Below are 18,879 nucleotides of genomic sequence, written 5' to 3'. Positions count from 1 at the left end.
AATTCCATTCTAGGGTTCTATCTACTAAAAACCTTCAAATCAAAGTCTAGAGGAAGAAAAAGAGCAACAAACCTCCTTAGAAGCTCCAATCCAAGCTCCAAGGGTGAAGATCTCCTCTTTGACAAGCTCCAAGTTCAACCTCCAAGCACCAAGGAAGAAGAGAGGGTGAGGAAGATGCTCCAAGTCCACTAGTAGCTCTCAAACTTCTTCTTCTTCCTTCCTTCTTCTCCTTCTCCTTCTTCTTCTTCTTCTCTATCAAGGGTGTAGAGAGAGTTGAGAGAAGAGAAATGAGGAAATGAGAGAGTAGATGGGTCATATAGGCCCTCTATTGTAACAAAATCCAGCTAGGTCCCCTAAAAATCCAAAATTACAACAGCCCGGTCTGGGCAGTTTTCGCCCACAGGGACCGGTCTCTCCCCAGCAGGGACCGGTCTCTCGCTGCAAATCTGAAAAACCAACGTTCGGGAACCGGTCTCTCCCTGCGCGGGACCGGTCTCTCACTGCGAAGATGAGCTCGGGGACCGGTCTCGCCCGCTAGAGACCGGTTGCCTCAGGGCTGCCGCAACACTGCTCACTGGGGGACCGGTCTCTCCTTCCAGGGACCGGTCCCCGAGAGTAAAAACTCTCAGGACTTGTCCAGAATTCCAGTTTTCGAACTTTTTAGGTCGGAAAACATTCTACAACCCTTCACCAAGTGTGGAAAAGCTCGAAATACATCCAACCACTCGAACCTCGCAATTTGCAGAGATCCAGTGTGTTACAGTCATTTTCGAGCATATGGGTATATTGAGCATCTTACATAGTAGGGATAATTTGAGAGCATGTGTTGCATGTTATGAGTATAAATGCATATGAGATGATTGTAAACTATTGAGAATAGTAAGAACCCTATGTATGCATGAAAAGTGATAAAGACCTAGATGAGGTAAAGAACCAAAGTGACATCATGACATATGGATTGTGTGGCATTAGTAAACAATGAATGCTAGAGTTTGGACACTTAATGTGTGTGGCATCAATGAGTTTTGAATGCTAGAGTTGAACACTTAGTGTGGCATAATGAGATCGACGAATGCATGAAAATGTGTATAAAGAACAAATAGTGTAAATGACACTAATGCAAGTTAAAGAATGCAAGTAAAGAGAGATAGTAGACATTATGACATAGCAACCTTAAAGTTAAGGGTCATATATGCATTGCATCCTCATAGTGAGGAATGGATTGGATTCAGAATCCTTAAAGTTAAGGATTGATCATACTCACCTATAAGTCTTGGCTTGAGGGCGGTCGCACCCCCTCGAGCGATGAGATCCAGAATAGTCATCACTGGGTCATAGTGAGTCAGAGGACGGTCCCGTCGGGTCGCAACAAGTATCTCCCCGATAGTAGGGATTTGAGTTGGTGAGTTTGTTCAGGGCGAAACCTACGAGTTAGCCAAGAGATTGGGCAATAAAATTGTGATCTTGCATTCATCATGAGCATTCTATTGAGCATAGCATTGATTATTGTTCAGGCATATTAGCTGTATTTGTTAGTTGATTTCTATCTATCTATTCTTCTATTATGCCTGATTTAGACCTAATGGGAAAGTCGGCGAGGTCGGCGGCCGAACCCACTGGGAACTTTGTTGTAGTTCTCACCCTCCCTTTTTCCACAGAGCCGGGACCGAGTGAGCCGGCCGACGATCGCGGTAAAGGTATCGCGCCATAGATAGGGACCACCCGAGTTGTCTTCTTTTGATAGTTGCATACCTTTATATATCATCTTTTGTACTTGATGTTTTTAGATATTTAATTAAAAGTGTCACGCCCCAAACCCGAGGCGTAACAGACGCCACATACTTGCTAAACTAGTAAATATACAAGGCTACAGAATCAGATGGAAACTAGCAAAAAGAAAATTACCAATTTTTCCACTAAATCCAAAGAATCACAAGATGAGACTAAGAAATTGAATTTCAACTAAAATCAAACGAAATTCTAACATCTATAAAACTAAAGCTTACTACAAAAGTCACAAGAGAGATTCGGTCTACAAAATACTATAAGTAACAAAAGTGGGTACGAGCAGGTAGCGTGCTACCTATCTCTCAAAAAACAAAAGTGGGTACGAAGAAATAGTGAAACAAAAATAGATAACAACGATCATCTACGTAGTCCAAAGATTCACATCCGAAAATACTAGATGTAAAAACAAAAGGGACTAAAATCAAAACTAGCTACGTCTAACGTTCACTCGGTCTCAGCCCCGCCCGGCAAATCAGTCTCGGTATCTGGGTAAGCAATCATACACCACATTAGTCGGATTAAGCATACAATACAAATAAATAATTGAATACAAAAAAATTAATTCAGGCGACTGGTTTTTAATTTGCAAAATTTCAGAAAATAAGAATTTATCAAAACTTAAAATTCAGATCGGATCGAAACTATAAATTTACAAAGCATTTCTCTTTCAGCAAATAAACAAAATAAATATTAAGTCTCCGGCAACTAACTATATCATATGATCCGTTGGCGAGATCCAAAGGCACCTGAAGGCGCAAACAGAATAGAGGCACCCGAAGGTGCAAACAGAACAGAGGCACCGAAGGTGCATGTACAAAACAAAGGCACCCAAAGGCACAAACAAAACAGAGGTACGGATAGGCGCAGGCACCCGAAGGCACAATACAAAGACGAAGCTCGCTTCTATAACAAAATACATGTCGACATGGCCAACATCAGCATAGCAGAATACCAAAAGACATTATAATTTAAAATTATCCAGTCACTAACTTACAGAACAGATTATCAAATTTCAAAATTTTCTGTTAAAAAAACTTTCAATCATAGTTGAAACTCAGTTTACAGAAATATTTAATATACGCTTAACCCTTAATTTTAAAATCTACAAAATAAAGATTTTCACACAATCAAAGTATTTCCTAAATTATTTTACAAAAACTATTAGGTGTCCGGTCGCTTACCTCAAAAGGGGCTTCCAAGCTAAGAAGCTATCCAGTCGAAAATTGCACGAAATCAATCGTCGAAACCTAAAATAGAGATATGCGATTCTCTATAAGCTATTTAAAATAAACTTATAAAGAGAACATATATACATTTAGAAAACAAGCTTATACAAAAATTTGAATTCGGATAGGCTCACATAGGTCGACGATGTTGGCTACAAATGCATGCAAAAAGGTTGAGACGGAGCCCGAAAGAGATTTAGAATAATAAATTCAACGAAACTCAATTAACAATCAAGAGGATGATGAGTTCCAAATATTAAAGTTTTCAAAGAAGCAAGATAATATGAATGAAGTTTTAGATAATAAACGAAGGATCTAATGCTCAAAAAGAGGGTTTTCAGATGTTGAAACATTGATATGCAAATCAATAATTAGATAGAATCAAGATGGGAACAAAAACAATATATGCCTTCTTTTAGGCATTTTGTCGAACATACAGAGGACATTCCAATAAGTGTGTACAATATGTGAAGTTTTATGCAACTAGGTCATACAGAGGATACAAGATATGAAATTAAACTGTTCGAACGACGAAGATTAGATATAACGAAATTAGATTTTGATGGTTTCAAATTTCAATCATCATGAGGCGAGTATTCAAAATAATAATAAAACGATGAACAAAAAGATTGGATAATCACAAGATTCGATATGGAGGTAAAATGAGAAAGAGAAAAACCTTATCGAAAATGGTGAAGACGACGGCAAGATGTCGTCGATAGGGAACCAAAAATAATGGTCAAAGAGGATTGCGGCGGAGGCGACTATGGATGACGGCGGCGATCAGATGACGTTGTGCGTGCACGTGCAGAAGGGCAGAGGTCGTACGGACGCGGTGAGGGGAAGAGAGAAAGAGTCGTGCGGGAGGGGAAAAGAGAGATCGATCGGGTGAGGGTTGGCTAGGGAAAATTAATTAAATTAGGTACTAATTAGGTAACAATATGCCGCCGAGTCCCTCGAAGATTGAAAATTACGAAAAGGTCCAAACTTAATAAGATAGGAGTCAAAACAAGAGGTTTAAAAGTATGGGGTGTTACATTCTCCCCTCCTAAAAGAAGTTTAGTCCTCTAAACTTAACATATCTTAGCTCTCGAAGGACTAAGGATACTTCATTCTCATCTACTCCTCGAGCTCCTAAGTAGCTTCTCGCTCAGAATGGTTGCTCCATTGAACTACTAGCATAAATCAAGAAATTGTCTACTCAAACAATACTCCTACAAATGCGGTCAATCACAAGCTTCTCCTCGACAGGCGCCCAACACAAAATATAAACAAAGGGTTCGGAGGTTAACAAATGATTTCAAACAAAAGCATAAGAGATAAAGGAATAAGTAGTTCTAGAATCAAAGAAAACACGAGCAAAAACAGAAGCTATGGGAAGAATACCAGGGACTACGGCATTAGATGCCTAGACATCCTGCTGGGAGAGAGCCTGAACATAACCCTACGTTCGAGGTCTTCCACCCCTGGACTGATCAGTAGGAGGGATATGATCACAATCGGCTGAAGCAGTAGATTTCTCTTGAGGCTTGGATCCAGTACTAGCATCAATGCTAAGCAGGGGGCACTGAGCTATCCGATGGTTCAAATCTCCACATCTGAAACAACCACCAGTGATGTGCCTCCAATCCGAATCCTTATGCCATCTACCACAAACTGAACATTTCAGCTTCTGATCTCGATTTAGTTGTCCACCACGAGTAGCTGGCGTATTACGCGACCTCCCCGAGTCATTAGATCTGTCAGATTCTCTTGAATTTCGATCTCCTTCTCTGAAAGAATCTCTATTCCTTTTCTTCTAATTTGCCTTTCACTCTTCTCGAGTCTGTCTCCATACTTAATCCAAAGATTTCGCTCTGGAAACGACATCATCATATGCCTCAAGGTGTAGCGGTGCGAGACCAGTGCGAATATGTCCATTCAATCCTTCCTCAAATATCTTAGCTCGTGACTCATCATCATTTACCAGTTTTGGGGCGAAGTGGGATCGGTCAAACTCAGCCTCGTACTCCTCTGCAGACATCGAACCCTGCTTCAAATCCAGAAATTGTCTTTCAAGCTGGCGAACTTGCTCCTTGGAAAGTACTTTGCATAAAATGATGATCGAAAGTCCTTCCTTGAAAGGGTGGCTAAATTATTGCCGCGAGTTCTTAACTCGCTTTCCTACCAATTATTTGCTCTGCCTTGGAGCATGAACGTCCCGAATCTAACTTTCTCCTCGTCGGTGCACTGCATGGCTGAAAATGCCTTCTCCATCTCTTTGATCTAATTTTCTGCTTCGTCCAGATTTGTAGTGCCTGAAAAAGGTGGGGGAGCGGATTTCTTAAACTCATTGATGCTCCTCTCTCGAACTTTGGAATTCGACTCAGCGGCACTAGGAACGGGATTCTACTGCAAATTCTGTTGTTGAGTCTGCACTAGCCCGACAACAACTTGTATCAGGGTGGCGACCAAAGGATCCATCGTGGTGCTCTGCAGTAAGGTGGCGGAGTGGGTGGGAATAGTGGTTTGTGGCGGAGGCGGGACAAAACCAGGAGGTGCAGTCGACGGCGGAAACGAAAAGGTAGTGGGAGCGACCGTCGAAGGCATCCCCGTACTAAAACAATATATGCCTTCTTTTAGGCATTTTGTCAAACATATAGAGGACATTTCCATAAGTGTGTACAATATGTGAAGTTTTATGCAATTAGGTCATACAGAGGATACAAGATATGAAATTAAACAGTTCGAACGACGAAGATTAGATATAACGAAATTAGATTTTGATGGTTTCAAATTTCAATCATCATGAGGCAAGTATTCAAAATAATAATAAAATGATGAACAAAAAGGTTGGATGATCACAAGATTCGATATGGAGCTAAAATGAGAAAAAGAAAAACCTTATCGAAAATAGTGAAGACGACGGCAAGATGCCGTCTATAGCGAACCAAAAATAACGGTCAAAGAGGATTGCGGCGGAGGCGGCTATAGATGATGGCGGCGATCAGATGACGTCGTGTGCGCACGTGCGGAACGACAGAGGTCGTACGGACGTGGTGAGGGGGAGAGAGAAAGAGTCGTGCGGGAGGGGAAAAGAGAGATCGATCGGGTGAGGGTTGGCTAGGGAAAATTAATTAAATTAGGTAACAATATGCCGCCGAGTCCCTCGAAGATTGGAAATTGAGTTTCGTTGAATTTATTATTCTAAATCTCTTTCGTGCTCCGTCTCAACCTTTTTGCATGCATTTGTAGCCGACATTGTCGACCTATGTGAGCCTATCCGAATTCAAATTTTTGTATAAGCTTGCTTTCTAAATGTATATATGTTCTCTTTATAAGTTTATTTTAAATAGCTTATAGAGAATCGTATATCTCTATTTTAGGTTTTGACGATTGATTTCGTACAATTTTTGACTGGATAGCTTCTTAGCTTAGAAGCCCCTTTTGAGGTAAGCGACCGGACACTCGTTAGCTTTTCGTAAAATAATTTAGGAAATACTTTGATTATGTGAAAATCTTTATTTTGTAGATTTTAAAATTAAGGGTTAAGCGTATATTAAATGTTTCTGTAAACTGAGTTTCAACTATGATTGAAAGATTCTTTTAATAGAAAATTTTGAAATTTGATAATCTATTCTATAAGTTAGTGACTGGATAATTTTAAATTATAATGTCTCTTGGTATTCTGCTATGCTAATGTTGGCCATGTCGACATGTATTTTGTTATAGAAGCGAGCTTCGTCTTTGTATTGCGCCTTTGGGTGCTTGCGCCTATCCGCATCTCTGCTTTGTTTGCGCCTTCGGGTACCTTTGTTTTGTACATGCACCTTCGGTGCCTCTGTTCTGTTTGCGCCTTCGGATGCCTCTATTCTGTTTGCGCCTTTAGGTGCCTCTCGATCTCCCTAACGGATCATATGATATAGTTAGTTGTCGGAGACTTAATCTTTATTTTGTTTATTTGCTGAAAGAGAAATACTTTGTAAATTTATAGTTTCGATCCGATCTGAATTTTAAGTTTTGATAAATTCTTATTTTCTGAAATTTTGCAAATTAAAAACCAGTCGCTTGAATTAATTTTTTGTATTCAATTATTTATTTGTATTGTATGCTTAATCCAACTAATGTGGTGCATGGTTGCTTACCCAGGTACCGAAACTGATTTGCCGGGCGGGGCTGAGACCAAGTGAACGTTAGACGTAGCTAGTTTTGATTTTAGTCCCTTTTGTTTTTACATCTAGTATTTTCGGATGTGAATCTTTGGACTACGTAGATGATCGTTGTTATCTATTTTTGTTTTGCTATTTCTTCGTACCCACTTTTGTTTTTTGAGAGAGAGGTAGCACGCTACCTGCTTCATACCTACTTTTGTTACTTATAGTATTTTGTAGACCGAATCTCTCTCGTGATTCGTAGTAAACTTTAGTTTTATAGATATTAGAATTCCGTTTGATTTTAGTTGAAATTCAAATTCTTAGTCTCATCTTGTGATTCTTTGGATTTAGTGGAAAAATTGATAATTTTCTTTTTGCTAGTTTCCGTCTGATTCTGTAGCCTTGCATATTTGCTAGTTTAGCAGGTATACGGCGTCTGTTACGCCTCAGGTTTGGAGCGTGACAGAGTTAAGCCTAGTTATTATTACTAGCGTGTAGGCCTCATATAAACTGATTGAAATCAGTATCCCATCCGATGTGGGACTATTGGGGGCGTTACAAACTCCCCCTGTTTAGACCCTGACGTCGTCGTCGGGTCCAAACCAGATCATAGACAGACAGACCGGGACCATTACCAGATGATGTGAGATTCTAGAGGAGGCTCCTACGGGTTCAAGAGGTGGATCCCACCAAACCCGTTGGTGTAGCACTTTGTCCCGCATAGCACTTAGTTCTCACACCTTCGGCTGGTATTCAGCTCTGATACCAGTTGCAACGACTCGACCCGCTAGCAACAATAACTCGTTATGCCCAAACACCGGCCCAAAATACTTAAGCCCAGTTTTTTTTTTTTTTTTTACTAGCGTGTAGGCCTCATATAAACGGATCGAAATCAGTATCCCATCCGATGTGAGACTATTGGGGGCGTTACAAAAAGAATATGAATGATGTAAAAGATTTTATGTTTAATTGCATAGAGTTATATTTTGAGATATGATGTGATGTAAAAGAGAAGAAATGATGTTAAAAAAAAGAATGTAAATGTATAAGTTATATGCATGTATGTGATTTAAAGTTAATCATATTACTTGCATGTTGTTTAGTTTAGTACTTTCACTTTGGCTATCGCTTGCCCTCGTGCAAGCCAAGTATATTATGTTTCCGCTGTGCAAATTTATATACTTGCTCTGTACTTGTTGTTAAGCCTTGGGCAGACAGGGGAGGTACTGTCCGTTCGGCGTCTGTTCGACGTACTCAAACCGACCAAATAGGACCGGGCTCGGGGCGTGACAAGTTCAATGCGACAAAAATACATTATATGGAGTGATTGTAAGTACTATAATATAAAATTTTCATCCCAAGTAAAGTGCTTGGTATCTGTATTGGAAAGGAAAGGTTGAGCTAATAAAGTTCTTAATAGACCTAGGGCGTGTTTGGTTCGAAGTCAGAATCGGAATCAGAATCGGAATCAAAATAAGCTGAAATCGGAATCGGAATTACCCATTACCTAATTCTGTTTGGTTCATCACTTGAATCGAAATCAGAATAAATCATTCCCATTGTTGGTGTTTGGTTCAGGTAAATATAAAAAACGTAATCAGATCAATATACTAATTTTATCTTTATAATATATTAATTTAAATTCAAATTAAAAATTATATATTAAAAATTTACATCACAATTTTGAAATAATGTCAAAATCTTAAATCTATTTTTTTAAAAAAATTAAACTTTAAAGTTGAGTGGATAATTCAAAATATAAAACTAAATTTCAATTTATTCAAATTCAAACTTAAAATTACAATTTAAATTTTAATTTGAATCCATAAATTTAATTTATGTTTTAAATAAAATTTGAATAAAACTTTACATAAATTAAAATTTAATTTTTTTAAAAAAATAGATTTAAANTAATTTGTAAGTTAGATTCGAAATAGTTGGTTAAATTTTAATTTTTAATTCAAGTTGAAATTAAAATTTAAATTTAAATTTTTAATTTTTAAATTCATATTTTAATTAAAAAAGTTAAAATAATAAATTTAATCCGAATAAATATCCATTCCATCCGGATTCAACTTCCAATCCGGCCTCATAGGCCGGATTGGAAAAAGAGATGATTGGGGGATTCCCATTCCACTCGGGAATTGGAATCGGAATGGGACTCCCGCGCATCAAACACCCACAAACGGATTCACCCATTCCGATTCCATTTCCAGGATGAAAAAAAAGCGAACCAAACACGCCCCTAAAGTAGAATTTATTGAAGTGTTAAATACGAGACACTTTTGATAGAATCTGCTTATATGAATGTGAAGTGCGGTCACTTTTAGGAGTTAAGGACTTGACTCTGACAGCATTCATGAAACAAGATGCAGAAACAAGGTTGTAAAAGTGTTGGCAATAAACACTCGATTGATTATAAACTTTTATGTGAGAGATATGTCTGGTTAGTCAAAAAAAATATTGGTTGAAAACTTGTCTACTATTCAATTATGACTAACTTTGATGTGTTTTCACTAAATGTAGGTTAAAGTTTTAATACGCTAACACCTATGCATATGATTTTGTCAAGTTGTCAAGAATTTTTTTTATTTTATTTTTGATTTTGTTTTATTTTGTATTTTGATGTATTTTAAAAATTAGTAAGAAATTGTAAGAAAAATTTTAAAATAATATTATTTATTTTGGTTTTTGAGTTTTGGTGAATGGATGCAACTTTTAGTAAATGGGTGTAACCCTTAATTAGTGAATGCAATTCTAATCGAAAGGTGCAACTCTTAGTAAGTGAATGTAAAAAAGATGTGATTTTTGGTGAAATGATTAGTATAAAAAGACACAATTTTATATTGTCTCACTTCGTGCACACGTCCGTTAGAATTAATTCTTACATTTATTGAACTTGATTCATATAACTAATTGGTAGTTATGATCAAATGAAAAAGTCACAATTGAAAAGTCACTTCATAAAACGCCCGTTCATAAAGTGTCACTTCATGAAGCAGCTGTTCGTGGTCTATATAAGTCCATAGTATTGGTTGCTGAAGTACAAACAATTGAAGAGTCTCTATTCATAATAATTTCATTCTTATTTTCTTATTCTATTTTTTTTGACAACTTAATCAAGTGAGTGGTCAAAGACTCGACTTCGTGTGTGCAGACGCAGTTGAGGTTTATCCTTTATTATATCCTGGGAGCCTGTTCGTTGTCCTGTGCACACCAAATTATTTGAACGGTGGAGACGGATTAAGCCTTAAGGAGAGTGGTATTGCTACATGCCTTGAAACCTTTTTCATTATTCTACTTCATATATATCTTTTCACTATTTATGTTCTAACAAAACCTAACCTGGTGTTAAAAAAAAAAAGGGGTTGAAGTTGGAGGATTAATTTGAAAAAGTTCAATCCATGAGGAAACTCCGTGCAATTTTGCCCCTCACTTAACTGCTTGCACAACCAGTCCATGTGGGCGTCTTCCATTGGCCTAGTCCTGGCCACGGAGAAGGAGGACACGTCATAGACACGTCCATCGTCTTCTACATTCGAACTGTGAAACCAAAACGGCCGCGCCCAACAGCACACCGTGAACACAGCGCCATCGAGAGTGGCGGAACCGACAAAATCCCTAATTTGAGCAAACCCGCCTCCTTCTTTCGCTCTCAATCATGCCCTCGCCCCTAATTCCCTTCTAGAAAACCCTAGCTCCAGATTCCCAACTAATACAAAAAGGGTTCCCGGGCTTCCCCTTATCCGGCCTAGAATGCGGGGGCGGCCACGATGTGGAGGGGAGCAGGCGGCGCGGTGCAGGCGAAGGGGGCGAATTGTGGGAAGGATCAGCAGCAGCAGCAGCAGCTGGTGGCGGTGGCAATCGACGCCGACAAGAGCAGCCAGCACGCGCTCAAGTGGGCCGCCGACCACGTCCTCTCGAGGGGACAGATTTTCTTCCTCCTCCACGTGCGCCGCAAGATCACCTCGATCCCCACACCAAGTATGTATGCATGTTGGCTCCATCCCAAATCTCGTTTGATGGTTTATTTCTAGTTAGCTAAAATTTTCACAACAATTTCACTTCATGACTCGCCATTATTGTTTGGCGCTTTTTGGTCATTTTGAAGTAGACATATAATGTTTGTACGGTTGTCTTGCTGTTGGAGATGACGGGAACAATATGTAACTTTGAACTTCTAGTTTGATGGCTTCTTTCTCATCGGAGTTGATCACAACAACATAAAATGACAAGACTACCTTAATTCCTGCCTCAAGTACATATAGGATCAATTCCAAAATTCTTGTTTGGTCGTTTGTTTTTGATGGGTTAATCACAGCGTTAGAAGATGTTTGTAGGGTTTTCTTGTGAATTAATGGTGATAATAAGCAAAAGGTAAAATGCATGGAACTAACCTGAGATTAGGTTTTGTTTGGAAAGGACTACTAACCTTTGGAATAATTGATTAATACTGGCACACCTTTTAACTTTTTTGATTTGAGCCATCTGATGGCTTTGAGAAATTATTGCCTGCATTACGCGCAGCTGTACATCTGTGCGCCATCCCTTGATTCGCCCTTCATCCCATCTGTTCGTACGATCTCAATCACCCAATGAGTTGCTATTTTCCTCTACTTAAAAATGGTTGGCTTAAAAGCACGTGATGCATTAAGAATGGATGGGTAGTGCAATGATGTATGGGTACATCGGATGTGGCCAATAGCTTCTTAGGAGACGAGCCAGAAGAATTGAAAGGTTAGGTATTCAGTTAGAAGTTTTCAATAGCTAGGTAGTCCTTTATTAATGATCAAAAGTCCATGTTAGTTCCATACTTTTTCTTTTTGCCTAGGGAAACCATAGAAATTCGATGTTCTTGTTCATATCCTTTTTCTGTTGATATGCTTGCTACTGTCCCTTCCAAAAAGATTGGTTTTCCTTATTCAATATTATTTAAATCCAAACAATTTTCTTTTACTTATTTTCTACTAAAATAGGTCTTATATTTTTTCAGATCATATTAGTTACATTAGTGTTGTGATTTCTTCCCTATTATGGCGTAATAATGTCTATTTGGAAGATACACATATTTTAATATAGTGTTTTGTTTGGTGAATGGAGTTCATTGCTACCGCAGGAAATCACGAGTCAGGTTCTCTTTATTTTTAGTGTTAGACTGTGAAATTTAATTTAGTAAAAGTTATTGATTGTGTTCTCCGCTTGAAAAAGGTAATTTCAGTAAGAAGTCATCTTCTTTATTCTTCTATTATAATCCTTGTGACGTCTTTCCGGACATGCAGCTGGAAGCCAGCTTTCAATTACAGAGGTGGAAGATGAAGTAGCTTCTGTTTTTCTTGAGCAGCTCGACATGCAAACTAAAGAATTGCTTCTTCCATTTCAGTGTTTTTGCAACAGAAGAGGGGTATGTAAAGCCGTGTTTCTAGAATTGCACCAAAGTTGTAGGATTAGATACAGAGTAATTAGATGTAAGACAAACAATCATTTTAGAACTTAAAACAAAAATTTGCATAATTACATTCTGAGATATGATGTAAGTAATGCCTTTTCTATTCCTACAATCAATATGTGTTTGATTTAAAATTTGATTTACCTACATGCTTCTAAATTTTTTATTTAGAAACTAAATCATTGATGTTATTCATTTAGTACAAAAATTATACTTAAATTGTTTGATGCATGTTACTTGATCTGTGTGACATCTAATTATACATATTATTTTCCCGGCTTCTCTTTACCTGTGATACTAACTGCATCAGATGAATGATTCAATATCGTGTGGTACATTTTGCTATTTTTTAAACTTGAAAAACAGTGTGCTGCAAATTATCTAAGTCTAGTTTGTATTTCTTTCTGAATTGAAGACATTGAGCTCTATATCTATTAGAAGGTTTCATGTTGGTAGGTATTATGGATATTTTAGAGCTCAATACATTAGTAATATCATGAATATTTTGAAGATTTTGTTGCCTGAAGTTCCATCTACTTATATTTTTAGATGGTTGTGGATATATCTGAAAATAGAATTTCTCTATTCAACCTTTTCAGTTAGTTCGTACACCTTTTAATTATTTCTGGTTTCAAAGGAAAATAAAACAGACTAAGAAGAAATTCAAAAGATGGATACACAATAATCATGGATCATATTCTCTTTTCAATTACTTGAAGTGTTCTATACTTGTTGCTCATTCTGTATTTTGTTCATATTTTACAAAGAAAGGCCCACTAATAAATTTATTTACCTGTTCGCTACTTTTTGATTGTCATATTTAATTCTCTTCTATAAGATTGTCGCAAATATCAATTTTCCTTATGATTCTCATATTCAGTTGCAGTGCAAGGAAGTTATATTGGATGAAACTGATGTATCAAAGGCTATAGTAGATTTTGTCATGCACCAGGGTATAGACAAATTAATATTGGGAGCATCATCTAGGAATGCATTCACCAGGTACCAGTTCGTGCACTTTCTTCTTTTTTTTTTTTTTCTTTTTTTTGCCCCACTTGAATATTACTATTTGTTCTTTTAAGGGGAAAATATATGAAAACTCCGTGCCTTACAACTACTAGAGATTGTTACATATATCTGAAATTTGGACTCTCAACTACTGTATTGCATATATCTAAAATTTGAACTTCCAACTACTGTATTGTTTGATTTAAGAATATTCTTTCAGAGCTTAACCGTCTCTGTAACTTTTCTTAACAGAATATTTTGTAATTTAACAGGATACTCTGTTAGTATAGATAATATGTGTGACTTCTTTAACAAAAGCCATTAAGTTTTGAGGAAACTTGACAAAGAAAAAAAAAATTTACAACATACGAAATGGGGATTCAACTGAAAATTGAAAAGTTACTATTTTTAGAACCTGTTTCCAAATAACCTGGGGGGTTCTAATATGTTTCACTAACAAGCTGTTAACTTCTCTCGGTGCTTCAGAACTTTTAAGCAAGTGGATGTGCCCACCGCTGTTTCTAAGATGACACCAGATTTTTGCTCTGTGTATGTTATATCAAAGGGGAAGATATCTTCAGCTCGCCCAGCCAGTCGGCCAAATAAAAATCAAGCCAATAGAAAACCTATTGACTTTGAAGTTGATGGAAATCCATTCCAGTCTGCCAAAAGTACGTGTCGCTCATGTGTTTTTTCCCATTACATTATGTTGAAATATTTCAAACTAATTACTAAAGTATGTAAATTTTGCAGGTGACCCAGCTGCCAGCAACCATAATGTACCTCCTGCTGGGTTAAGTGACTTTATTTATTTATTTATTTTGACAAAACTTTGGAAGCAAATATCACTAGCTAATATAGATCAATTACGTAACTGGTTCTCACACTTGGAATCCAACAAGTACTATCATGTTATTAATTTATAAAACACTGAAACTTTCGACCTTCTATAGTCTAGTTATAAGTGCCGTTATAATGCCATTACACTTCTCCAATTTGTTCAATATTAAATTATGTACATGACCTTTTCTCCATTAATTTCTTTCTGGATATTAATTTTCATCTTATTAGAGCATTGCATTTTGGCAGTGGTAAGTCAGATATTACTTAAGGTGTGTTTAGGCCGCTGGGAGTGTCTGCAAAACTTCTTCTATATTAAGGTTGTGTGAAGAGGCCCAATAGCTTTTTTGTTAAGTTCCCTCACAAATTTTTCCTAAAATATCATAGAAGCTCCCACAAGCCGATGTTTGGCTGCCAAGCACCTGACATTTTCTTCCCAAGTAGAAAACTTAGCTTGACCAAACAGCTGCCTACTTACGTAGGCAATATGATGCTTAATAATACCCCATGTATAACAAAATGAAGCCCTAGCAATCTTGCGAATTTCCACCTTTTTGGTTGGATTAAGCATTACACTTTTTTTTGGTGTGTTCTTTGATTACTATGTTGCTCATTTCATTTAGCTTTCTGTTTGCTTTTATTTCTTGGGTAATTAATTTTGTGTGGGTTGTCTAGTAAAAAAATTGTCACCATTGTCTATTTGATGAGTTATATAGTAACTTTGAGAATGAGGTTTCCCATGTACTTTGATTCAACTGTCCACTTTCTTCTCTCTCTCTCTCTCTCTCTCTCTCTCTCTCTCTTGTATCTTAAGTTTGTATTAACTGTTTCATCAGATCAGCACTGGTTCGTTCTGGTAGAGTTGGGTATGCTGATCATAATGGGTCTTCAGAGAGGACCAATGACGTTAGAGTGAGTAGGTTCAACCAAGTGCAAGGGCATCTTGACTATTCACATAGTATTTCATCCTGTCCTAGCCCAAGTAGGACAAGTTTCGATCGACCAGGCAATTTTTATCGTCGAGAATTTCGTGATACTGGGAGGCAGCAATCACCTTTATCCAATATGAGCAATGAACACTCCTATCGTGAAGCACCACTGAGAATCCCTGATTTAAATGGTTCTGGTGGTGCCTATTGGTCGAATGGTTCTGGATCCAGTGGATACGATGGTTCTTCTCTGATTCCAATGGAAGAAGTTTCGATATCTTGGTCTAATCATTCATTGGTAGGTTGATGTTTCCTTGATTGCTTTTTCTAACCCGTAATATCTTTTAATGTACAATTCCATTTCATATTCTTGTTAACCAAAATACTTTGCTATTTATTATCTCCTTTGTATATAGCTTCCTTTGTTATGTTTAATTTCATTTGTTTTCTAAAGTATTTGCTAATCATAGTTTCACAATAAATCGTTTGTGTTGACTGCTTTACAGGAAGACGTGGAAGCTGAATTGAGACGATTAAAGCTTGAGTTAAAGCAAAAAGGCGGCATTATGACTGACGAGACTTCTAATGAGGTATACAGGACCAAACAATATGTCAATCTTATTTATTCTTAGCTTACAGAAAATGCAACACCACCTGATCAACATATGTTTAATATACTATTTTAGTTACTCACACAGTTTGCTACAGTTTGGACAATATCGTTGATCACTTGATATGATAGTCTTACATTCAGTGTATTTAGTTGAAGTAAGCTTTAACCTTGAGACAAAAACAAACTTTAACATGTTATTTAGCATTTATTAGTATTAAACAGTTCACTACTTGAAACACAGCGGAAAAGCGTTTAAATTTTTTTAAAACAGTTTTTTTTTTTTTTTTTTCACCTTTCCTTTGTAAAATATGGATTATCACATCAATGACTTGTTTGGAGTCAATTAACCTCATTTTAGCAAGTACAGGCATATCAAGAGAAACCTGATGGAGAGTTGAATAGAGGAAAGGAGACCCGACATCACATGGCAGAGATGGAGCGGACTTCTCAAGCAATACTTGACCCAGTGAGAAATCCATTGCAAGAGGCCGCTGAGAAGAGGAAAGCTCTAGGTCTTTCTTCTGATATTCGGTATAGAAGATACACCATTGAAGAAATTAAGAAGGCGACAGAGAACTTTTCAGATGCCCTAAAGATTGGAGAGGGAGGATATGGCCCTGTTTATAAATCTACGCTTGACCACACTCTTGTTGCTATTAAGATTCTTCGATCTGATGTAACCCAAGGAATGAAACAATTTCAACAAGAGGTGCGTTGAGATAGTCACTTTCTTGCTAAGCTTTCAGACATCCTATGATTGATAACTTTTTATGACAATGCTACCTTGAAGGGAGAAGTTCAGATAGTGTGTGGTTCACACTAATTCACCATTGTACTGCGCATAGTTCAGAGTGCAATGTTTCATTGCTTTGTGATTGTCCTAATTACTCAATAGGATTTACTGTGACATACCATTACTGTTTCATATAAAGACAATCATGTGGCTCGTTAAAAGTACTATAAAAAAAAAGATGTAATTGCCTTATTATATGATTTTATTGGTTCCATCATATGACTATAACTTCCTTAATTTGAAGACAATTACCTACCCTAGCGTGCTACCATAACAACAGCTGTAGGGTGATAAAGATTTACATCCTAAGCTTTGGCATATTTATATTTAAGTGAAATCAGGCTGGGTGGATAAAGTATTACCTATTTCTAATGGTTTAATGTTACTTTCTTAAATTAATACTTGCAGGTGGAGGTACTGAGTTGTATTCGTCATCCAAACATGGTCCTCCTCATGGGCGCCTGCCCCGAGTATGGATGCCTGGTGTACGAGTACATGGCGAACGGCAGTCTCGAGGACCGCCTCCTCTGCCGGTTGGGCACTGCCCCGCTCTCCTGGCAGCTTCGTTTCAAGATTGCTGCAGAGATTGCCACCGGTCTCCTCTTTCTCCACCAGACGAAGCCTGAACCGCTTGTCCACCGTGACCTAAAGCCTGGAAATATCCTCCTTGACCACAACTTCGTAAGCAAGATAGCGGATGTTGGCCTTGCCCGCCTCGTCCCCCAGACTGCCAATGGCGCTGATGTAGTAACACAGTACTGCATGACCGGTGCAGCTGGAACCTTCTGCTACATCGACCCGGAGTACCAGAAGACTGGAATGGTGAGTGTCAAATCTGACATCTATGCACTTGGCATCATCTTCCTCCAGCTCATCACTGGGCGGCCACCGATGGGCCTCGCACATAACGTCAACAATGTGTTAGAGGAGGGACGGCTTCATGAAATGTTGGATCCTAAAGAGCCGGAATGGCCAATGGAGGAGACCAAGAGGTTTGCTGAGCTGGCACTCAAGTGTGCAGAGCTCCGCCGTAGAGACCGTCCAGACTTGGCTTCTGTAGTGTTGCCGGAACTCAACCGATTACGTGCATTTGCTGCATCGACAGAGGATTCTGCATGGAATTACCTTTGTCAGCGATCAAGAAGTCACAAGGTATTACCTTTGTTTAGTTTAGTTTTGTTTTGTTTTTTGTCTTTTAGAATGTAACATTGGTGCACCACTAGTTTAGTTTGCTAAAGCATTCATTAAATGCTCATGTGTTGATCAAATGGACATCAAATCTACTATGTTGACAGAAATTATGTTTTCAATGTGTGCAGGAATTGATTAGAGCCCCTGCAATGGAACTGTCAGAGTTTCTTGATAATGATAATATTGCAAAAGGGTCATCCTTCGTTATATGAAATCAGCATGATACTGCAAACATGGAGGATATGTATAAGTACAAAGACATAGTTGTAATCCTCTTCCTGTGTACTAGTAACACAGCGGGGTTTTGGTTTTCCTTCTTAATTTGTAAAGTAAATTACCTGGATAGTTGTATCCTCTTCCTGTGTACATGTAATGTACAAACTATTTATTTATTTTCCTGTTACTGGATGTTCTACCCTCCTGTTTACCACAAAGGACGAAAGGTCCTTTGGGGCACTCTTTGCAATTTGCCAATTTTAGCACTCTTTGCTTTAATATTTTTTCAACCAATGATGTAAATTAACCTAAACTACAAAACCCCATGATTACATAAACTCTAGGACGTCAATAACTTCCACATACAATATCTCACCAAGACCGCATCTCAAAATGGGGGTACATCTCAAGTACGATATCATATACCTCAAGATAGTCTATCTAAATAAGTACATAAACATCTCTTGTATATACTCTCCAAAAGGAAAGGTGTATTAGATCCATTTATAAAATAAGCCCAGTCGGGACAATTCTAGCTAGATGTGACACCTTGCTGCGATCTCGGTCCTCTCCCACAGTGAAAGATTCTAAAATAAAAAGAATCAACCAATGAGGTGAGAACTATAAAATATAGTTCCCGGTAGGCACCGCCACCGAGAGGGGCGTACTACACCACTAGGTTAACTGAGGTATAGT

General features: G+C 37.9%; 1 protein-coding gene across 2 annotated transcripts; it reads left to right on the top strand.

The window, feature by feature from the left end:
- On the top strand, positions 10,627-18,382 carry LOC109711968 (U-box domain-containing protein 52-like). Of its 2 annotated transcripts, none has more exons than XM_020235358.1 (10): positions 10,627-11,131; positions 12,427-12,548; positions 13,480-13,595; positions 14,088-14,272; positions 14,355-14,394; positions 15,278-15,668; positions 15,877-15,960; positions 16,351-16,692; positions 17,185-17,928; positions 18,096-18,382. In XM_020235358.1, exons 1-10 carry the CDS (start codon positions 10,921-10,923, stop codon positions 18,177-18,179), a joined length of 2,319 nt encoding a protein of 772 aa, XP_020090947.1. In that variant the 5' UTR covers positions 10,627-10,920; the 3' UTR covers positions 18,180-18,382. The 2 variants fall into 2 exon arrangements, with proteins under 2 accessions (XP_020090947.1, XP_020090946.1); XM_020235357.1 differs by having other exon boundaries at positions 13,474-13,595.

The sequence above is a fragment of the Ananas comosus genome, linkage group 6 (assembly GCF_001540865.1).
Source record: "Ananas comosus cultivar F153 linkage group 6, ASM154086v1, whole genome shotgun sequence".
NCBI classification, from domain to species: domain Eukaryota; kingdom Viridiplantae; phylum Streptophyta; class Magnoliopsida; order Poales; family Bromeliaceae; genus Ananas; species Ananas comosus.
The sequence above is the reverse complement of the archived record's forward strand: the minus strand, read 5'-3'. Positions and strand labels throughout refer to the sequence as shown.